The sequence below is a fragment of the Chiloscyllium plagiosum genome, unplaced genomic scaffold (genome assembly GCF_037043375.1).
Source record: "Chiloscyllium plagiosum isolate Xiang-an unplaced genomic scaffold, Cpla_swu_hap1 HiC_scaffold_14, whole genome shotgun sequence".
NCBI lineage: Eukaryota > Metazoa > Chordata > Chondrichthyes > Orectolobiformes > Hemiscylliidae > Chiloscyllium > Chiloscyllium plagiosum.
The window spans coordinates 50,596,031-50,617,691 of NW_028270152.1; the positions used below are offsets into that span (position 1 = coordinate 50,596,031).

At 43.5% G+C, this 21,661-nt stretch overlaps 1 protein-coding gene across 3 annotated transcripts in view; it reads right to left on the bottom strand.

Moving 5' to 3' along the window:
* tmf1 (TATA element modulatory factor 1) overlaps nucleotides 1-21,661 on the bottom strand; it is a 104,439-nt gene that overhangs the window by 47,765 nt on the left and 35,013 nt on the right. For 2 of the 3 annotated variants that reach the window (XR_015759418.1, XM_087994430.1), the window contains exon 2: nucleotides 1,907-3,225. Coding sequence is in view for 2 of the 3 variants with exons in the window: in XM_087994430.1 (XP_087850556.1) it covers nucleotides 1,907-3,225 (1,319 nt within the window). In the remaining variant the exon portion in view is untranslated. The remainder of the gene's footprint in view (nucleotides 1-1,906; nucleotides 3,226-21,661) is intronic. The other variant, XM_087994432.1, reaches the window with a different exon arrangement.

Below are 21,661 nucleotides of genomic sequence, written 5' to 3' on the forward strand. Positions count from 1 at the left end.
AGAGTGGACATTAGGAAAACCTTTCACACTGACAGTGATAGCTGTCTAGAATTCAAACCCATTTCTCATGTGAAAAAGAATCTGCACCTGTTCCTGAAACATTGCAACCTGCAAGACAATAGGCAGGCGCTTGTAAGTGAGGTAAGAATGGGCGACCAGTTTATTCAGTTGGCACAGACACAATGGAATGAATGACTTCCTTTTGTGTTGTGCGTTTCTTTGGTTCTATAAAGCTATATCTGGTCAAGAAAGAATGAAAAATATAAAAAACTGCCAGAAGTTGATAATGAGCCAACTTAAGAAGGAACATTCTTGATGCAAACACTAATCTGTTTTGAGTGAACTGATATCAGCCAAGGAAGCCATGGGAACACTTCAAATAATTCATCTTAATGGATGGTAAGCTCGAGTTATTTCTGTAGCATTTGATCCCTGTTGCAAATACAAAGATCATGTGAACATCAGGTGGACAGGATGACTCTTGTCTGTAATGTTCCCTGTGGTCAAAAACCTCACTGACCCAGGTAGATGAAAAGCTATTAGAGCAAAGTTATCGAGGGGCAGAGTCTTTGGGACCATATCATCACAAGGAGGCAAGGCCTGCAGGAAATGAGATTAAACTAGCAGAAAAACATAAAAATATATCAAGTCAGTTATATAGCATGCAAAAGGACCATTTGGTCCAACTTGTCTGGCCCAATCTAACCTAGTCTCATTTGGTAGCATCTGGCCCATATACCTCTAAACCCTTCTGATTCAAGTGTCCTCGAGATGCTTTTTAAGTGATGTAACTGTACCCATCACCACCACCTCCTCTGGCAGCTCATTCCATACAAGAACTACTCTTTGCGTTAAAAAGTTACACCATACGTCCTCTTTAAATCTTTCTCCTGTCACATTAAACCTATGCCCTCTAGTTTTGGACTCCTCATCCTCGGAAAAATATCTTAGCTATTCACCCCACCACCTACGCCTGTCATGACTTCATAAACCTCTATAAGGCCACCCCTCAGCCTCCCACACTCCAGAGAACAAAGTCCCAGCCTATTATCATGAGAATACAGGGAATTAAAATGCTGGCAATGTTATTATACAGTCAAATCATTCTGTGGAAGAGCAGTTTTAAATATGATTCACTCATAAAAATGCAATCAATTGTAAAGATAAAAAGATCCATATTCTGTAATTTCATAAGATACAACTTTTATTTCTGTATAAACCAGTTCACAAATCACAGGCAACGTTCCTCTATAATTATTGGTTATATGGCCATAAATTTCTGCTCTACAGCTTTTGTTTTGATTTATACTGTCCAGAAATCCTTTTAGCCTAAAAACCTAAAAAAACTGTGAATGGAGGAAATCTGAAACAAAAACACAAATTGCTGGAAAATCTCAGCAGGTCTGGCAGCATTTGTGGAGTGAAATCACAGTAAACATTTCGGTTCCAGTGATCCTTCTTCAGAATTTCTGTTTTTGTTTCAGCCTAATTCTACAGGAAGGTGAGCTCTGATAAACATTATACTTTCTGGTATTTATTAATGAAAATATAACATTATTTACTCTTATACTTACATCACCTTTTCCTTCTTCTAGATTTTTAAAGTATAATGCAAGAGTGATTTCTGTATCTATATTCTATATACAAAAATTGCAGATAAACCGCCAGCACTTTCATTTCAGCAATGACAGAGAAATTTAGAATTTCCAATGATAAAGGGGAGAGAGAAATTAGAGGAGAGAGAAAATGAACATTTTGGATCTAAATTGCAACCTCATTGAAAAAGAAACAGATTAGATCCCAAGGAGAAAATGACAATGTAATTATTATGAAATCAAATCTGCAAAAAAAATTAGCTTTTTAATACCTGAGTATGCATTAATATATAACAAGTAAACATATTTACCTCTTGTAATTTAAAATTTTCAAATTCAACACTGGGTTGACATTCAATGCTAACGTTTCCTTCTGGCTGGCTGTTAGTTACTATGCTTTCTGTATTGTGATTCTCAATTACTGTCAGACCAATGACAGGCAAGACCTCAGGTTGTTCGCTATTCACTGGTGTTGCACTTCGACCACTCTCTTCCATTTCACTTTCATCAAGTATATTTTCCTTTTGATTATCATTTGTGCTCTCTCCGACATTCTTCACCAGCTGCTCAGCCGGCAAAGTACTACAGACAGACGGAGGTAGAGACACAGCTGTCACATTACACCCCCGACTTGACATTTCATCATCCGAATTAATTTCACTCACACTTTGGCTGTCTAATGACTGCACGCTAAAAGTGTCAATTCTCTCAAAGGCATCAGAAGAGCCACAACTTTCTGTAAGTTTCTGGTATTCATCCAGACGTTGATAGTCAGTACAGGCTGATGTTGATAGCAGCTGAAAGGAAGTCTGCATCATCTTTGAATCCACAGCCTCCTGTCTTGAACTAGCTGAGCTCTCACTAATGACGCTCTCATGGTCCAATACCTCAATGTCACTGGTGGTTGATGTTCCTGACGAAAATGTACTAATGGGTGGAGAAGGAGTGTTGCTTTGTCTGTCTTCTGATTTTTGTACTTTCGCCTCTAAAACCAAATCCTTTCCTGGGTGTGTCTGGGATTTTGATGGGCTGTCAGGAGGGCTCACTAACTGTTCAGTTTTTATTGAATTTTTATGCACTTTTTCTGTATTGGAAGCAATCAACGCATCTGGATTTGTTGCTTTAGAAGTCACACAGGCAGTCACATTTTCTGTCCCAATTACTTTTACATCATCTTTATTCTGCAAATCCTCACTTCCAAAAGATTCTGAATGTTCAACATCTGCATGTTGCAGCTGGCTATCATTAAGCTGATCTAATATCTTAAATTCTGTTTTATCTGTTTGGGGTACTATTGCACAGTTCTCTTCAGAGCTTTCTTTCTCTGGCACACTTAGTTCAACAGATTCTGTAAGATGGACAATTAATGTGTCTTTTACTTCTTTGGGCATCTGCAATTTGGTTGGAGGTTTAGATACAACTGGAGTTTGTTCAATAGTTTGAGTATCTGTCGAGTTCAAAAAGGCATTGAAGAAGGTCTCTGATTCATCTACTACCGTCCGTGTAACTGGTGTTGTAATAGCTTTTGGCGAAGCTGTAGAATGAGATTTGGGACTGTCCTCTGTAGACGATCCCCATTGCGTGGAAACCCATCCTTCACTGAAGGAAGAGTTTTTTCCTGGCAGTGCTGCTGAAATATTTAATAAATAAAGGAAGTGAGCATCATTCAGCTTTACATTTATTGAACTTTAAGCGAAAATGACTTGAATAGTTTCATTACCAGGGAATTTTTAAAAGTTACTGATTTTAGATTTAAGCAACTTTATCAATGACATATCATTCCCCGTTTAACAGCTTATATTTATATAGCATTCTTCATGCAAAACAGTTTCTCAGAATATTTCATAAAAGGAGAGTTCAAAGGATTATTAGGTGCAGACATGTAAAATATAAGGATTCTTAAGAAGGCTTTTGTAAGCAGGACAGCAAAAGTAAGAAGAGGAATGTATGTGAGAATGTGCCAGCATGGACGTAAGAACTTAAAATATCGGTCTCCAAAGTTTATGAGTGCTGAAGGAAAGGATTTCTTTGGTTGATACCAATCCTCAAGATGATGTATGTATGGTAAATGGTTATGACTTCATTAGAAAAGAGTTAGGGGTCTAAAAATATAAGTTTTGAAGCTGAAAGAATGTGGTCTTAGACATGCTCGAGACTTGGGGTAAAAGGATTAATTAAACCACAAACCATAATGGGTCTACAACACAATATACATAATCCATATCTATTTCTTAATTGTAGTTATTCTAAACTCAGTTCAGGCAATGTGATTTTTCAAATTTTTTTAATACTTAGACAAAGTTGAAAGAATGCTATACAATAATTTTGAGATCATTACCACCAACAAAGTCTCAGACTCCAGTGACAAAGTGTATGGAACACTAAGTATAGTCCTTCACTTTACAAAAATAATCAAGGCATGATTACTGAGGCACTTACTTTTCATCAACACCACAACCAGAAGAAGCCCTCAAGAAATCTATAATTCCAAAACTATGCACATTAAAAAACTGGCCAGGAAAATAAAGTGTTTTCTTTAAAAAATCTCATCATTGAGACCCCTGACAAACAATACCTTTTCACTCAGGCACTCAATAACACTCCCCCAGCTGAACCCAATTTCTATTCTTTTTTTTAAAAAAGCCACTAGCGACTGAATCCATCAGTCCAAATACATAAAATGTTGTTGAAATATCATACTATATAATTCTGTTATTATATAACAAATTTTGTCTTGCTTGCCTGCTGTTAGTTTCATGTTGGGACAATTTCAACAGAGTCTAACTCCTTCCAATACGTCCAAAAAAGTGACTATTACTTGTGTGTCTTGAATGTAAGGAGGTAATTTTGGAAGAAACTGAGTACTGCAGATGCTGGAGATCAGAGTCAAGATTAGAGTGGTGCTGGAAAAGCACAGCAGGTCAGGTAGCATCTGAAGAGCAGGAAAATCGATGTTTCAGGCAAAAGTCCTTCATCAGGTATGGGAGCCTCAGAGGTGGAGAGTTAAATGGGAAGGGGGTGAGGCTGGGGAGAAGGTAGCCGAGAGTACAATAGGTGGATGGAGGTGGAGGTGGGGGTGAAGGTGATCTGTTTTGGGCCCACTGCTGTTTGTCATTTTTATAAATAACCTGGATGAGGGCATAGAAGAACAGGTCAGTAAATTTGCGAATGACACTAAAGTCGCTGGAGTTGTGGACAGTGTGGAAGGATGTTGCATGTTACAGAGGGACATAGATAAGCTGCAGAGCTGGACTGAGAGGGGGCAAATGGAGTTTAATGCAAAAAAGTGTGAGGTAATTCACCTTGGAAGGAGTAGCAGGAATACAGAGTACTGGGCTAATGGTAAGATTCTTAGTCGTGTGGATGAGCAGAGAGATCTTGGTATCCATGTGCACAGATTCCTGAAAGTTGCCACCCAGGTTGGCAGGGTTGTTAAGAAGGTGTACGGTGTGTTAGGTTTTATTGGTAGAGGGATTGAGTTTCAGAGCTGTGAGGTCATATTGCAGCTGTACAAAACTCTGGTGCGGCTGCACTTGGGAGTTATTACATACAGTTCTGGTCGCCGTATTATAGGAAGGGTGTGAAAACATTAGAAAGGGTGTCGAGGAGATTTACCAGGATGTTGTCTGGTATGGAGGGAAGGTCTTATGAGGGAGGGATTTGAGACTGTTTTCATTAGAGAGAGGAAGGTTAAGAGATGATGTAACAGAGACATAAAAAATGATCAGAGGATTAGATAAGGTGGACAGTGAGAGCCTTTTTCCTCAGATGGTGATGGCGAACATGAGGCAACATAGCTATAAATGGAGGGGCGATAGATTTCGGACAGATATCAGAGGTAGTTTCTTTACTCAGAGAGTAGTAAGGGCGTGGAATCTCCTGCCTGCAACAGGAGTAGACTCACCAACTATAAGGTCATTTAAATGGTCATTGGATAAACATATGGATAATAATGGAATACTGTAGGTTAAATGGGCTTCAGATTGTTTTCACAGGTTGACGCAACATCGAGGACTGAAGGGCCTGTATTGTGCTGTACCATTCTTTGATCTATTCACAACACCTGCTGGACATCATTCACTTTTCATGGGTGTTACTGGTATCTTGTTTATATTTCTAGTCACATGATCTTTTAGTTTTTCAACAGACATTTCCATATGGGTTGCTTGCATTTCAACAACTAATGGATCTAATGACTCAAAGCTGTAAGACTGTATCTTTTTATTATTGTGCTTTTTGTAAGTGTGGACTGAAATGAGAATGAACCCATGGATTTATAAAGATGGTTGCATGTTCTGAAAGTAAGAAATCTAATTCTTATTGTGAATTCTTGCTTATGCAGCAGGTTACAGAAATGTACAGATGAACTGGAGCCCATCGTTTTGTGAACTAAGGACCAGTTATTAATGTCAAAGGCTCTCTGCCTGCCAACAACATGATGACTGGTTGTCAGTTTGCTGAACAGCTTCAACAGTGAGCAAGACAGACAGAGCTAGTCAGACCAGAACAGAAACAAGCAAGTCCACTGTAGCTAGAAAATGCTCTCTCTCAGTTCTCTGCAGTAAGCCATCTTAAACCTGAAGAAAACCCATTTATCATTGCTTTAGCAGATGCTCTCAGTTGTGACTTTGAATTTTATAAGTCAGAGACCTTTCAAAAGCAAGCAGCTACCTCTGCCTTTTGAAAACCAGTGGAAGCTTACAGAAAGGAAAAAGCTTTGCATCAGCAAGAACCCAGCCTGGCAGATCCTGTGAACAAAGACTAAGAGCTGTTCTTCAGCTTCCCTCAGCTAGGTTTTTTTTCCCCACTGTTTGTTTGTTTCTGTTTGTAAGGGGGAGTTTATAAGGGATTTAGAATTTTAATTTGTAGAGTTTAATTGTTTGCCTGTAGCTAGAATCTGATTACCTGTAATAAATAGTGATTGCTGTTAAGTACAGGAACCTGGTCTAGAAAGTTAGGTAGTTTGGGGCACATCTCTTAACTTTTGTGATGACTCCAGGAATAGCAGGACTTGATTCCAGCACACTACCCCGGTGAGTCATAAGAATGGTACGACAATGAGCATTTCATTCAGCACATCGATGCATTTCGTATCCATCATGCATTAAATTTCAGTTGCGAACTATCAGAAAGCACAACTATCAAAACTAATACTGTGTATATGTTGGTGGTATCTATCCTCAAATAATAATAAGGCTAAATAAAGTCTCGGAAATGGATGAATAGGTAAATTAAAACAGGAATAAAAACTAAAGTTATGCAATCGTGTCAGAGGTGTGATGTATGATTTAGGGATGGCCTAATACTTTAACTAAGTTAAAAATCAAAACAAAGCTATTTCCATTTTTTTCCAATCTGTTTTGAGAGAAAACTTGTAGAACAAGTATATAGCTGCAGTCATGAGTGCATGCCATGGAATAAGGATGTCTAATGATGTGGTACATCATTGTTCAGATTCTGGATGTATTTTGTGCTTTCCTTCATGACTCTGAAAGATCTGTGAAATAGGGCAACAGCTATCTGCTTGAACTTTAAAGCTGTTAAGAATTGAAAGACTGAAAATAATAACTACAGCACAGATGATGCAGATTCTTCAGAAGTATATTTACTGCAAATACACTGAACTGAGAATTCGTATTTGCCCAACACCTATTCGGTTAAACTTACACTATTCTAATCTTCCATGATCTGCGCCATCTTTCGTACTAGTAATTGTGAACTAAACCAACCTCTTACAAGTTTTCTCTCAAAACAGATTGGAAAAAACGGAAATAGCTTTGTTTTAATTTTTAACTTAGTTGAAGTATTAGGCAATCCCTAAATCATACATCACACCTCTGACACGGTTGCATAACTTTACGTTTTATTCCTGTTTCAATTTACCTATTCATCCATTTCCAAGACTTTATTTAGCCTTAATATTATTTGAGGATTGATACCACCAACATATACACAGTATTAGTTCTGATAGTTGTGCTTTCTGATAGTTCACAACTGAAATTTAATGCATGATGGATACAAAAGCAAAATACTGTGACTGCCAGAAATTAAAAATAAAATCAGAAAATGTAAAAATATTTATCAGATTAGACAGCATCTATCGAGAGGAATGGAGTTAGATGAAAGGCCACTGACCCAAAACATTAATTCTGTTTACAAAGAACACCTGCTGAGCATTTCCAGCAGTTTTTATGAGGAACATAATTCCATTTAGTTTATTACTCAGTCCTATCTAACTTTATTTCTGAAATATATTATCCTGTTTGCTGCGCTTTCCAGATAATCATAAACCTAATCACATTGCTGTGACAAGTCCTTCGTGATTTAATTGTTATTTTATGGATGGAACCTGATATCTAGTAAAATTCAGACTTAAGTGTGAATTATCCACAATAGAATTCTTGACACACAAAAGTCAAAAAAGAAATCTTGCACCATCTGATTCTGGTTCTACTGCCTTAGTTCAATTAATGACTTCGCAGTTTATAGTGGGCTCATTGAAATCAATCATTATTACAATATTCCATTGCCTCTTTATGTTAGTTAATTCTCACTGCTTGTTTACATTCCACACTTTTAAATGTGCACCTTTATCCCAGGATATTACCTCACCATCATAAATTTCTATTTAATTTTTAAACTGTAGCTACTCTCATTTTTTTCTAAACAACCATGAACATCTAAAATGACCAATATCAATCTAATTCCTATCTTCCCAGTTAAGTTTATATTATCTGTGGAGACATATTTACTTTCTAATTGAGCATGTTGTCACAAATACATTGGACATTTTAAATCAGATTAGTATAATCAGTAGAGAACCAATAAAGCTGGTATAGCTACATGTACACATGAACCCTAAATGGAGTTAACGACATCCCAGTTTGAATATTGATTTGGTGAATTATCTCAAGTTTTGCCACCTTTGCTTTGGTTACGCTGCCAGCATCTTTCGTTTAATTCTAATGGCGTTTGATAACCTTTTGAGTCTTTTAGGAACCCAAAGAATATTACATTGTAACAATGTCATCATGTGCTTGTTAAAAAGGAAATGTAGGGTCTTATTAAGATTTTGTTCTTCCAAACAAAGAAAGATCTTTCCTAGTGTTTGAAGTGGTGAAGCTGCACTTCACAGAAATTGAAAACAATAGATGAAGCTCTCTTTTTAAAATATCAAAGTTCAATTTAATTTCCAATTTTGCTTGGCTACATTGGTTACAATTAATGTTTTAAAAAGTTTCTGTATTCCTTAATTGCATTTTCAAATGCACATACACAAATGAGACAGAAATAAAAGCAGTAGTAGGGGAAAAGTCAATTGTGTATATTTTGTTCAATAAAATCAAATATGAAGCACAACACTTTCCAATCTGAAAAACATCCTCCCACCACTACTCTCTGTCTTTTATGGCTAAGCCAGTTCTGTAACTATCTTATTTAGCTCTACATCAGCCTGGAATAAGGAAACCTTGTCAAAGTTTTGAGCTTCCAAGTACAGGATTCTGATAAAGTCACAACCATGTGTCCAAATCTTAATCTCTTTTTCTCTGCATAGTTCTAAGGCTCCGTTAAACTATGTGCTCAAACTGTTCTGGTTGAATACTGTCAAAAAGTAAATGAATGCAGTCAAATGTTTCTTAATTTCAAATAATTTCAGAAGGGTAGAAGTAATATCTATTCGGATTGAAACAGCCAAGTTACAATGTTCCTGAAACCATAATGTGGCAAACTCCCCCCAATTGCAAAGTACTGAACAAGTACAAAGAACAAAGAATAACACAGGAACATGCTCTTCAGCCCACCAAGACTGGATTGAGACATGATGCCTTTCCAAATTAAAAACCTTCTGCTTCGACACAGTCCATATCACTCTATTTTCTGCCTATTCATATAACTATCAAGATCTCTCTTAAACGTTGCTACTGTATCCACCTCCACCACCTCCTCTGGCAGCAAATTCCGGCACTTCCCATAAACTCACATCTCCTTTAAACGTATCCCTTTTTATCTTAAACCTATGTTCCCTCGTAATTGACATTTCTACTCAGGAGACAAAGACTGACTGTCCATTATATCCATGCCTCTCAATTTTGTAAATGTCTAGCTAGTCGCCCCTCATTCTTCAAGTGAAAACAAACTAAGTTTGTCCAATGTCTCCTCATAGGTAATATCCTCCAAACCAGGCAACATCCTGGTAAACAGTTTCCATACCCTCTCCAAAGCACCCACATCCTTCTACAACAGCCTGGCATGAGGGAACCTTGTCAAAGGCCTTGCTACAGTCCATATAGACATTATCTACTACCCTGTCCTCGCCAACCATCTTTGTCACTACCTCGAAAAACTCAATCAAGTTTGTGGGATATGACCTTCCCATATAAAGCCATACAGCCTATCACTAACAAGTACAGATCTTTGCAAATATCAGTAAATCCTATCCCTAAGAATCTTCTTCAATAATTTCTCAACCACTGACACAAGGCTCACCTGCCTGTCATTTCTTGGATTATCCCTTGTTGCCCTTCTTAAGCAAAGGAACAACTGGCTATTCTCCAGTCCTTTGGGACCTCTCCTGTCTTTAAAGAGGATGCAAAGATTTTGTACAAGACCTGATCAATTTCTTCACCTGCTTCCTGCGGCATTGTGGGATACATCCATTAGGTCATAGAATCAGAGAGATGTACAGCACTGAAACAGACCTTTCAGTCCAACAAAAGCAGTTGACCCAGCACCGGTCCTAATGGCACTCCACTGGTCACAGGCCTCCAGTTTGAAAATCGACCCTCCACTACCACCCTCTGTTTTCGACCTCTAAACCAGCTCTGCATCCAAACAGCTAGTTCTCCCTGTATTTCATGAGATCTAACCTTGCTAATCAGTCTCCCATGCGGAACCTTGTCGAAAGCCTTACTGAAGTCCATATACATCACATCCACAGCTCTGCCCTCATCAATCCTATTTGTTACTGCTTCAAAAAAAACTCAATCAATTTCGTGAGACATGAATTCCCGTGCACAAAACCATGTTGACTATCGTAAATCATTCCTTGCCTTTCCAAATACCAAGGAACCTCAATTATCCGAATATCAATTATCTGAAGGAAATCACGAGGTCCCAACAGATGTGTTTCCAACAGTGAACGCGTCTTTTGTGTATAATGATTAAACAGGTACTGTCTCTAAATGACTGACCTCCCACCCTCTCTCCTTATACTTTCCCTGGAGTTCTACAGAGGGGTGTACCCTAAACCCCTCTTCCCCAGATAATCTCTCCAACATTGACCTGTACAGGATAAAGGTGGAACCTGTGAAAACTTTGCAGTAAAAAGTTGTGTGTGTGCACGCACGCACGCTATTTGGAGACTTACCCCACAAAAGCAGCAGCAGTCTTGTTGTTGGTGTCCAGTCCAGCCGCCCCAGAGAGGGGTTGGGGTAGATGGGGAGCGGTGTGTTCAGGGCTGGGGGTGTGGGGGGGGCGGGGGGCTATGTTGGACAGGATTTGGGGGAGGCGGGCGGAGGGTGGCGTTGGGCGGGGTTGGGGGGGCGCGAGTAGGGGACATTGTTAGATGGGGTTGGGGGGGTGAACAAGGGACGGTGTTAGATGGGGTTGGGGGCGGGCAGAGGGCGGTATTGGACAGGGTTGGGGGTGAGCAGGGGACGGTGTTAGACGGGGTTGAGGGCGGGTGGGGCAGTGTTGGGCAGGGTTGGGGGGGTGAGCAGGGGACGGTGTTAGACGGGGTTGGGGGTGGGTTGGGGCAGTCTTGGACAGGGTTGGGGGGTGAGCGGGGGACAGTGTTAGATGGGGTTGGGGGCGGGTGGGGCAGTTTTGGACAGGGTTGGGGGGGGAACGGGACGGTGTTAGACGGGGTTAGGGTCAGGCAAAGGGCGGTGTTGGACAGGGTTGGGGGTGTGAGCGGGGGACGGTGTTAGATGGGGTTCGGGGCAGTGTTGGACAGCGTTGGGGGGGTAAGCAGGGGACGGTGTTAGGCGGGGTTGGGGGCGGGTGGGGGCAGTGTTGGACAGGGTTGGGGGGTGAGCAGGGGTCGGGGTTGGGGTCGGGTTGGGGCAGTGTTGGACAGGGTTGGAGGAGTGAGCAGGGACGATGTTAGACGGGGTTGGGGGCGGGTTGGGGCAGTGTTGGGGGGGTGAGCGGGGGACGGTGTTAGACGGGGTTGGGGGCGGGCAGAGGGCGGTGTTGGATAGGGTTGGAGGGGTGAGCAGGGACGGTGTTAGACGGGGTTGGGGGCGGGTGGGGGCAGTGTTGGACAGGGTTGGGGGGTGAGCAGGGGTTGGGGTTGGGGTCGGGTTGGGGCTGTGTTGGACAGGGTTGGAGGGGTGAGCAGGGACGATGTTAGACGGGGTTGGGGGCGGGTTGGGGCAGTGTTGGGGGGGTGAGCGGGGGACGGTGTTAGACGGGGTTGGGCAGAGGGCGGTGTTGGATAGGGTTGGAGGGGTGAGCAGGGACGGTGTTAGACGGGGTTGGGGGTGGGTGGGGCAGTGTTGGACAGGGTTGAGGGGTGAGCAGAGGTCGGGGTTGGGGTCGGGTTGGGGCAGTGTTAGACAGGGTTGGAGGGGTGAGCAGGGACGATGTTAGACGGGGTTGGGGGCGGGTTGGGGCAGTGTTGGACAGGGTTGGTGGGGTGAACAGGGGACGGTGTTAGACGGGGTTGGGGCGGGCAGAGGGCGGTGTTGGACAGGGTTGGGGTGAGGAGGGGATGGTGTTAGAAGGGGTTGGGGGTGGGCAGAGGGCGGTGTTGGAGGCGGGCAGAGGGTAGTGTTGGATAGGGTTGGCGGGATGAGCAGGGGTCGGTGATAGACAGGGTTGGGGGCGGGTGGGGGCAGTGTTGGACAGGCTTGGGGGGTGAGCAGGAGACGGTGTTAGACGGGGTTGGGGGCAGGCAGAGGGCAGTGTTGGACAGGGTTGGGGGTGAGCAGGGGACGGTGTAGACGGGGTTGGATGCGCGTCAGGGCAGTGTTGGACAGGGTTGGAGGCGTGAGCGGGGGACGGTGTTAGACAGGATTGGGGGCGGGCAGAGGGCGGTGTTGAACAGGGTCGGGGGCTGAGCAGGGTACGGTGTTAGACGGGGTTGGGGGCGGGCAGAGGGCGGTGTTGAACAGGGTTGGGGGCTGAGCAGGGTACGGTGTTAGACGGGGTTGGGGGCAGGCAGAGGGCGGTGTTGGACAGGGTTGGGGGGTGAGCGCGAGACGGTGTTAGACGGGTTGGGGGCATACTGAGGGCAGTGTTGGACGGGGTTGGGGGCATGGGCGTGGGGGCAGTATTGGATGGGGTGGACGGGGGCGATATTGGACCAGGGTGGGGGGGCCTTTGTCTCCTTAATGGGGAGCAGACTTTAAAAACTTCGAGCCCCAGAGGAAAAGCATTTAATCGACTATCTGAACAAAATAGTGCCCGCCCATCTCATTCAGATAATCGAGGTTCCTCTGTACATATAAATCCTGTCCATCAGGATTCCCTCCAACAACTTGCCTACCACCGATGTCAGGCTCACCGGTCTATAGTTTCCTTGCTTTTCCTTATTTAAATAGTGGTACCATGTTAGCCAACCTCCGGTCTTCCAGCACCTCAAGGTCCCTGGGACTTGTCTACCTCAATGCTTTTCAAAGCACCCAATATCTTCTTGATACTGACATGCCCTATATATTTTGCCAAAATATTGCTTCAAATTCTTATTCATCAAGGCTTTTAACTGTACTAATGCTTTTGGAAAAATTTGTATAGTACCCTATGCTTCTCCACTGTTAAAGATTACTTTCCAAGTGTACATACTGTATACATACAAGGGTGTCAGTTCGCTCAGTGAAGTAGCAAAATATTGTCAGCAGCACGTTCAATTCCTACACCAAATGAGATAACCATGAAGGACTCTCCTTCTAAAATTCTCCCCTTGCCTGTGTGGTGACCCTCAAGTAAAAGCAACACCAGTCATCTCTCTTTCATAACAGGATTATCGGGGCTTTACTTTTCAATATGTATGATATGTTATACATACTATAGTATATCAGCTCTTGGGGCAGCACAGAAAAGAATGATTTTAAGAATAAGATTTTAAGATATAGCTTGATTAGAGAAGCTAGAAGTGTACTCCTTTAAGAACAGACAGTTGAGAAGAGATTTGATCAAAGAGTTTGAAATTAAGATAACTAAATTAGAAAGAAACTTCCACATGGCAGGAGGATTGAGAACCAGAGAAGGCTTTTTTCTTTGCAAAAGAATCATTAATGCACAGATGAAGGCAATTCAGCCCACTGAGTCCATACCAGCTCTCTATAAAGCATATCAATCCATCACAATTCCCACTCTATCTTTAGAGCTCTCCAAGTTTATTTCCCTCAAATTTCCATTTCCCTTTCCAATTTCCTCAAATTCCAGGAGCAGCAATTACTATTTTATATGCTGTTGCATTGTTTTGGAACTTTGTTGGAAAAAAAAAGTCAAAATAACGGCACTTTAAAAAGGGAGAGGAACTGATAAAGGCGGAACATGATCAGGTCAGTGAAGGAGAGAGAGAGAAAGAAACCCATACAGCTAACTGACACAGCAGTGAACCTGCAGAGTTACTGCCTTTGCTGTTGAATTCATGTATCACTAGACATTACAGTGTGTCTGGGAAAATTAACAAACAATGAAATTCACAGCTGATCTTGAAGGTACCTGTTTGGGAGAGGTCACAGCACAGAGACAGATAAGTGAACAGTTTTAAGTGTGGCCTTGGGGCCTTGCTGTAAGTCTGCAGTATGCATACAGTGGGTTCTTTCTTAATTACATGTTTTTTGAGATATGTCTCTTGATTAAACTTAAAAATGTAAGCCATAAGTATTAAGTTAGTCCAGAGCAATGTTTTGTAGAGGAATAAGACAGGGCTAATTTCAGGGTCTGCAGATTGGAAGAAGCAAAAATGGCCCTCAGTAGAGTGACATGCTCTTCTTGTCAGATGTGGGAAATTAGGTGGAGATTACGTGTAACTGAGGATTATATCTGCAATAAATGCCATTGGTTGCGAATCCTATCAGATCGAATGGAACAGTTGGAGCAACAGTTAGAGGCATTGAGGAATTTACAAGAGCAAGAAAGTGTGATGGATGGCAGTTATAGGAAGGGAGAAAAGTCACAGATACGGTCACACAGATATAGACATACTCTCGGAAAGGTGAGAGAGGTAGGCAGATAGTACAGGAGTTTTCTGTGGCTATCCCCATTTCAAACAAGTATGCTGTTTTGGAAAATGTAGGGGGTGATGGATTCTCAGCGGGATGTAGCACGAACAGCCAAGTTTCTGGTATTGAGACTGGCTCTAAAGCAATCAGGGGTATGTCGGGTTCCAAGAGATGGATTGTGTTAGGGGACTCTCTAGTCCAAGACACAGACAGATGTTTCTGCAGCCAGCAGCGAGAAATCAGAATGGTGTGTTGCCTCCCTGGTGCCAAGATCAAGGATGTCGCAGAGACGGTGCAGAATGTTCTTGAGGGGGAGAAAACCCAGCAGAAGGTCATTGTACACATTGGAACCAATGACATAGGAAGGCAAAAGGATGAGATTCTGAAGGGAGAATATAGACAGTTAGACAGGAGTTTAAAGAGGAGGTCCTCGAGAGTACTAATATTTGGATTACTCCTGGTGCTATGAGCTAGTGAGGGTAGGAATAGGAGGATAGAGCAGATGGATGCATGGCTGAGGAGCTGGTGTATGGGAGAAGGATTCACATTTTTTGGATCATTAGAATTTCTTCTGGGGTAGAAGTGACCGATACAAGAAGGATGGATTACACCCAAATTGGAAGGGGCTAATATACTGGCAGGAAGATTTGCTAGAGCTGCTCAGGAGGATTTAAACTAGTAAGGTGGGGGGTTGGGACCCAGAGAGATGGTGAGGAAAGAGATCAATCTGAGATTGGTACAGTTGAGAAAAGAAGCGAGCCAAACAGTCATGGCAGGCAAGGACAAAGCAGAGAATAAGGTAGGACTGATAAATTATATCAATGCAAGGGGCCTAACAGGGAAGGCAGATGATCTCAGGGCATGGTTAGGAACATGGGACTGGAACAATTACAGAAACATGGCTCAGAGATGGTTAGGACTGGCAGCTTAACATTCTACGAAACAAATGCTACAGGAAGGACAGAAAGGGAGGCGGAGTGGCTTTTCTGATAAGGGATAGCATTACAGCTGTACGGAGGGAGGATATTCGCGGAAATACATCCAGGGAAGTTATTTGGGTGGAACTGAGAAATAGGAAAAGGATAATCACCTTAAATGGGATCGCATTATAGACCCCCGAATAGTCAGAAGGAAATTGAGAAACAAATTTGTAAGAAGATCTCAATTACCTGTAAGAATAATAGGGCGGTTATGGTAGGGGATTTTAAATTTCCAAACACAGACTGGGACTGCCATTGTGTTAAGGGTTTAGATGGAGAGGAATTTGTTAAGCATATACAAGAAAATGTTCTGATTCAGTATGTGGATGTACCCACTAGAGAAGGTGCAAAACTTGACCTACTCTTGGGACATAAGGCAGGGCAGGTGACTGAGGTGTCAGTGGGGGAGCATTTTAGAGCCAGCGACCATAATTCCATTAGTTTTAAAATAATGATGGAAAAGGACAGACCAGATCTAAAAGTTGAAGTTCTAAATTGGAGAAAGGCCAACTTTGACGGTATTAGGCAAGAACTTCAAAAGCTGATTGGGGCAGATGTTCGCAGGTAAAGGGATGGCTGGAAAATTGGAAGCCTTCAGAAATGAGATAGCAAGAGTGCAGAGACAGTATATTCTTGTTAAGGTGAAAGGCTGGTAGGTATAGGGAATGCTGGATGACTAAAGAAATTGAGGGTTTGGTTAAGAACAAGAAGGAAGGCATATGTTAGGTATAAACAGGATAGATCAAGTGAATTCTGAAGATATAAAGGCAGTAGCAGTATACTTAAGAGGGAAATCAGGAGGGCAAAAAGGGGACATGAGAGAGCTTTGGCAAATAGGGTTAAGGAGAATCTAAAGGGTTTTTACAAACACATTAAGGCTAAAGGGTAACTAGGGAGAGAATAGGGTCCCACAAAGATCAGCAAGGCCGCCTGTGTGTGGAGCCACAGAGGATAGCGGAGATACTAAACAAGTATTTTGCATCAGTATTTACTGTGGAAAAGGACATGGAAGATATAGAATGTCGGGAAATAGATGGTGACAGCTTGAAAAATGTCCATGTTACAGAGGAGGAAGTGCATAAAAGTGGATAAATCCCCAGGACTTGATCAGGTGTACCCTAGAAGGCTGTGGGAAGCTAGGCAAGTGATTGCTGGGCCTCTTGCTGAGATATTTGTCTCATCAATAGTCACAGGTGAGGTGCAGGAAGACTGGAAGTTGGCTAACGTGGTGCCACTGTTTAAGGAAGGTGGTAAGTGCAAGCCAGGGAACTATAGACCAGTGAGCCTGACGTCGGTGGTGGGCCAGTTGTTGGAGGGAATCCTGAGGGACAGGATGTACATGTGTTTGGAAAGGCAAGGACTGATGAGATATAATCAACATGGCTTTGGGCATGGAAATCACATCTCACAAACTTGATTGAGATATATGAAGAAATAACAAAGAAGATTGATGAGGGCAGAGCGGTAGATGTGATCTTATATGGACTCCAGTAAGGCATTCAACAAGGTTCCCCATGGGAGACTGGTTAGCAAGGTTAGATCTCATGGAATACAGAGAAAAGTAGCCACTTACATACAGAACTGGCTCAAAGGTAGAAGACAGAGGGTGGTGGTGGAGGGTTATTTTTCAGATTGGAGGCCTGTGACCGGTGGAGTGCCACAAGGATTAGAGCTGGGCCCACTACTTTTCATCATTTATATAAATGAGACCTTAGAGTGCAGGTTCATAGCTCCTTGAAAGTGGAGTCACAGGTAGATAGGATAGTGAAAAAGGCGTTTGGTATGCTTTCCTTTATTGGTCAGAGAAAGTGAGGACTGCAGATGCTGGAGATCAGAGCTGAAAAATGTGTTGCTGGAAAAGCGCAGCAGGTCAGGCAGCCTCCAAGGAGCAGGAGAATCGAGGTTTCGGGCATTCCTGAAGAAGGGCTTATGCCCGAAACGTCGATTCTCCTACTCCTTGGATGCTGCCTGACCTGCTGCGCTTTTCCAGCCACACATTTTTCAGCTTTATTGGTCAGAGTATTGAGTACGGGAGTTGGGAGGTCATGTTGCGTCTGTACAGGACATTGGTTAGGCCACTGTTGGTATACTGTGTGCAATTCTGGTCTCCTTCCTATCGGAAAGATGTTGTGAAACTTGAAAGGGTTCAGAAAAGATTTACAAGGATGTTGCCAGGATTGGAGGATTTGAGCTTTAGGGAGAGGCTGAACAGGCTGGGGCAGTTTTCCCTGGAGCGTCGGAGGCTGAGGGGTGACTTTATAGAGGTTTACAAAATCATGAGGGGCATGGATAGGATAAATAGACAAAATCTTTTCCTTGAGGTGGGGGAGTCCAAAACTAGAGGGTATAGGTTTAGGGTGAGGGGAGAAAGATATAAAAGAGACCTATGGGGCAACATTTTCACACAGAGGGTGGTACGTGTGTGCAATGAGTTGCCAGAGGAAGTGGTGGAGGTTGGTACAATTGCAACATTTGGATGGGCATATGAACAGGAAGGGTTCGCAGGGATATGGGCTGGGTGCTAGCAAGTGGGACTAGATTGTGTTGGGCTATCTGGTCAGCATGGACAGTTTGGAACAAAGGGTCTGTTTCCATGCTGTACATCTCTATGACTCTATTTGGATGTGAGCATAAGAGGTATAGTTAGTAAGTTTGCAGATGATACCACAATTGGAGGTGTGATGGACAGTGAAGAAGGTTACCTCAGATTACAACGGGATCTTGATCAGATGGGCCAATGGGCTGAGAAGTGGCAGATGGAGTTTAATTTAGATAAATGTGAGATGCTGCATTTTGGAAAACCAAATCTGAGCAGGACTTAGACACTTAATGGTAAGGTCTTAGGGAGTGTTGCTGAACAAAGAGACCTTGGAGTGCAGGTTCATATCTCCTTGAAAGTAGAGTCACAGGTAGATAGGATAGTGAAGGCGGCGTTTGGTATGCTTTCCTTTATTGGTCAGAGTACTGAATACAGGAGTTGGGAGGTCATGTTATGGCTGTACAGGACAGTGGGTGGGCCACTTTTGGAAGATTGCATGCAATCTGGTCTCCTTCCTATCGGAAGGATATTGTGAAAGTTGAAAGGGTTCAGAAAAGATTTACAAGGTTGTTGCCAGGGTTGGAGAATTTGAGCTATTGGGAGAGGTTGAACAGATTGAGGCTGTTTTCCCTGGAGCACTGGAGGCCGAGGGGTGACCTTACAGAGGTTTATAAAATCATGAGGGGCATGGATAGGGTAAATAGACAAGGTATTTTCCCTGGGGTGGGGGAATCCAGAACTGGAGACCATAGGTTTAGGGTGAGAGGGGAAAAATATGAAAGGGTCCTAAGGGGCACCTTTTTCACGCAGAGGGTGGTGCATGTGTGGAATGGGCTGCCAGAGGAAGTAGTGGAGGTTGGTACAATTCCAACATTTAAAAGGCATCTGGATATATATGAATAGGAAGGGTTTGGAGGGATATGGGCCGGGCTGGCAGGTGGGACTAGATTAGGTTGGGATATCTGGTCGGCATGGACGAGTTGGACTGAAGGGTCTGTTTCCGTGCTGTACCTATGACCTATGTCTAAGCAGGGAGCTTTCGGTCATTGCATTAGCTGTATCAAAAAGTACTTCCTTCCTTCCATCTATTGGCCAAAACCTTAAAAGCAACAGCAACTTGAAATTAAAATGTTAGAGAGAGAGAGAGTTAGCATGGACATTAAAGAAGTTAAATGGATTCCTTCTGTGCATTAACAATACCATGATTTCACATCATGGCTATCAATTTACAAGAATAGTAACACCCTATCGGAGATCCCTTTGAATAAACAGTTAAATGTAATCAATGGAACTGGTTAGAATTATTTAAATATGCACGATGTTGACAAGCGCTTAATAGAACATGACATGATAAATATAAAGGCAGTGTAAAACTAATACCCTCGAATTCTGGTCCTGGTGCAAACAAGAAGATAACAGAAAAGACAGAAGATCCCTGGCAGAGCAGGTCAAATGAAAACCAGTCCAACTGAATATTTATACTGCACCGACACAACACTTCCCAGGGACAGAGCTCCATGTTGGGGCAATTCACTGTCATATTGCCACTTTCACACTATGGCACCCTCTCACATTCTCACTCTCCTCCTGTCAGACAATCTCTCTCGCTGTCTGTCAGACACACACTGTCTCTCTCTCACACTCTCCCCACTCCTGTCAGACACACACACTCTCCCTCTCCTCCTACCAGACACAGACACACACTCTCCCTCTCCTCCTGTCAGACATAGACACACTCTCTCCCTCTCCTCCTGTCAGACACACACATACTCTCTCCCTCTCCTCCTATCAGACACACACACACACACACTCTCTCCCTCTCCTCCTGTCAAACACACTCACACACTCTCTCCCTCTCCTCCTGTCAGACACACACACATACTCCCTCTCCTCCTGTCAGACACACACACACAAACACTCTCTCCCTCTCCTCCTGTCAGACACACCCACACACACACACACTCTCCCTCTCCTGTCAGATACACCCACACACACTCTCTCCCTCTCCTCCTGTCAGACAAACCCACACACATTCTCTCCCTCTCCTCCTGTCAGACACACACACACACACTCTCTCTCCCCGTCAGACACGCACACACACTCTCCCTCTCCTCCTGTCAGACACACACACACTCTTTCCCTCTCCTCCTGTCAGACACACACACACTCTCTCCCTCTCCTCCTGTCAGACACACACACTCTCTCTCTCCTCCTGTCAGACACACACACATACTCCCTCTCCTCCTGTCAGACACACACACACTCTCTCTCCTCCTGTCAGACACACACACACTCTCTCTCTCCTCCTGTCAGACACACACACACTCTCTCTCTCCTCCTGTCAGACACACACACACTCTCTCTCTCCTCCTGTCAGACACACACACTCTCTCTCTCCTCCTGTCAGACACACACACTCTACTCCTGTCAGACACACACACTCTCTCCTCCTGTCAGACACACACACACACTCTCTCTCCTCCTGTCAGACACACACACACACTCTCTCTCCTCCTGTCAGACACACACACACACTCTCTCTCTCCTCCTGTCAGACACACACACACACTCTCTCTACTCCTGTCAGACACACACACACATTCTCTCTCTCCTGCTGTCAGACACACACACACATTCTCTCTCTCCTCCTGTCAGACACACACACACACTCTCTCTCCTCCTGTCAGACACACACACTGTCCTCCTGTCAGACACACACACACTCTCTCCTCCTGTCAGACACACACACTCTCTCTCCTCCTGTCAGACACACACACACACACTCTCCTCCTGTCAGACACACACACACACTCTCTCTCTCCTCCTGTCAGACACACACACACACACACACACTCTCTCCTCCTGTCAGACACACACACACATTCTCTCTCCCCTCCTGTCAGACACACACACACATTCACTCTCTCCTCCTGTCAGACACACACACACATTCTCTCTCTCCTCCTGTCAGACACACACACACACACTCTCTCTCCTCCTGTCAGACACACACACACTCACTCTCTCTCCTCCTGTCAGACACACACACACACTCTCTCCTCCTGTCAGACACACACACACTCACTCTCTCTCCTCCTGTCAGACACACACACACTCTCTCTCTCTCCTCCTGTCAGACACACACTCTCTCTCCTCCTGTCAGACACACACTCTCTCTCTCTCCTCCTGTCAGACACACACTCTCTCTCTCTCCTCCTGTCAGACACACACTCTCTCTCTCTCCTCCTGTCAGACACACACACACACACTCTCTCTCCTCCTGTCAGACACACACACACTCACTCTCTCTCCTCCTGTCAGACACACACACACTCACTCTCTCTCCTCCTGTCAGACACACACACACTCTCT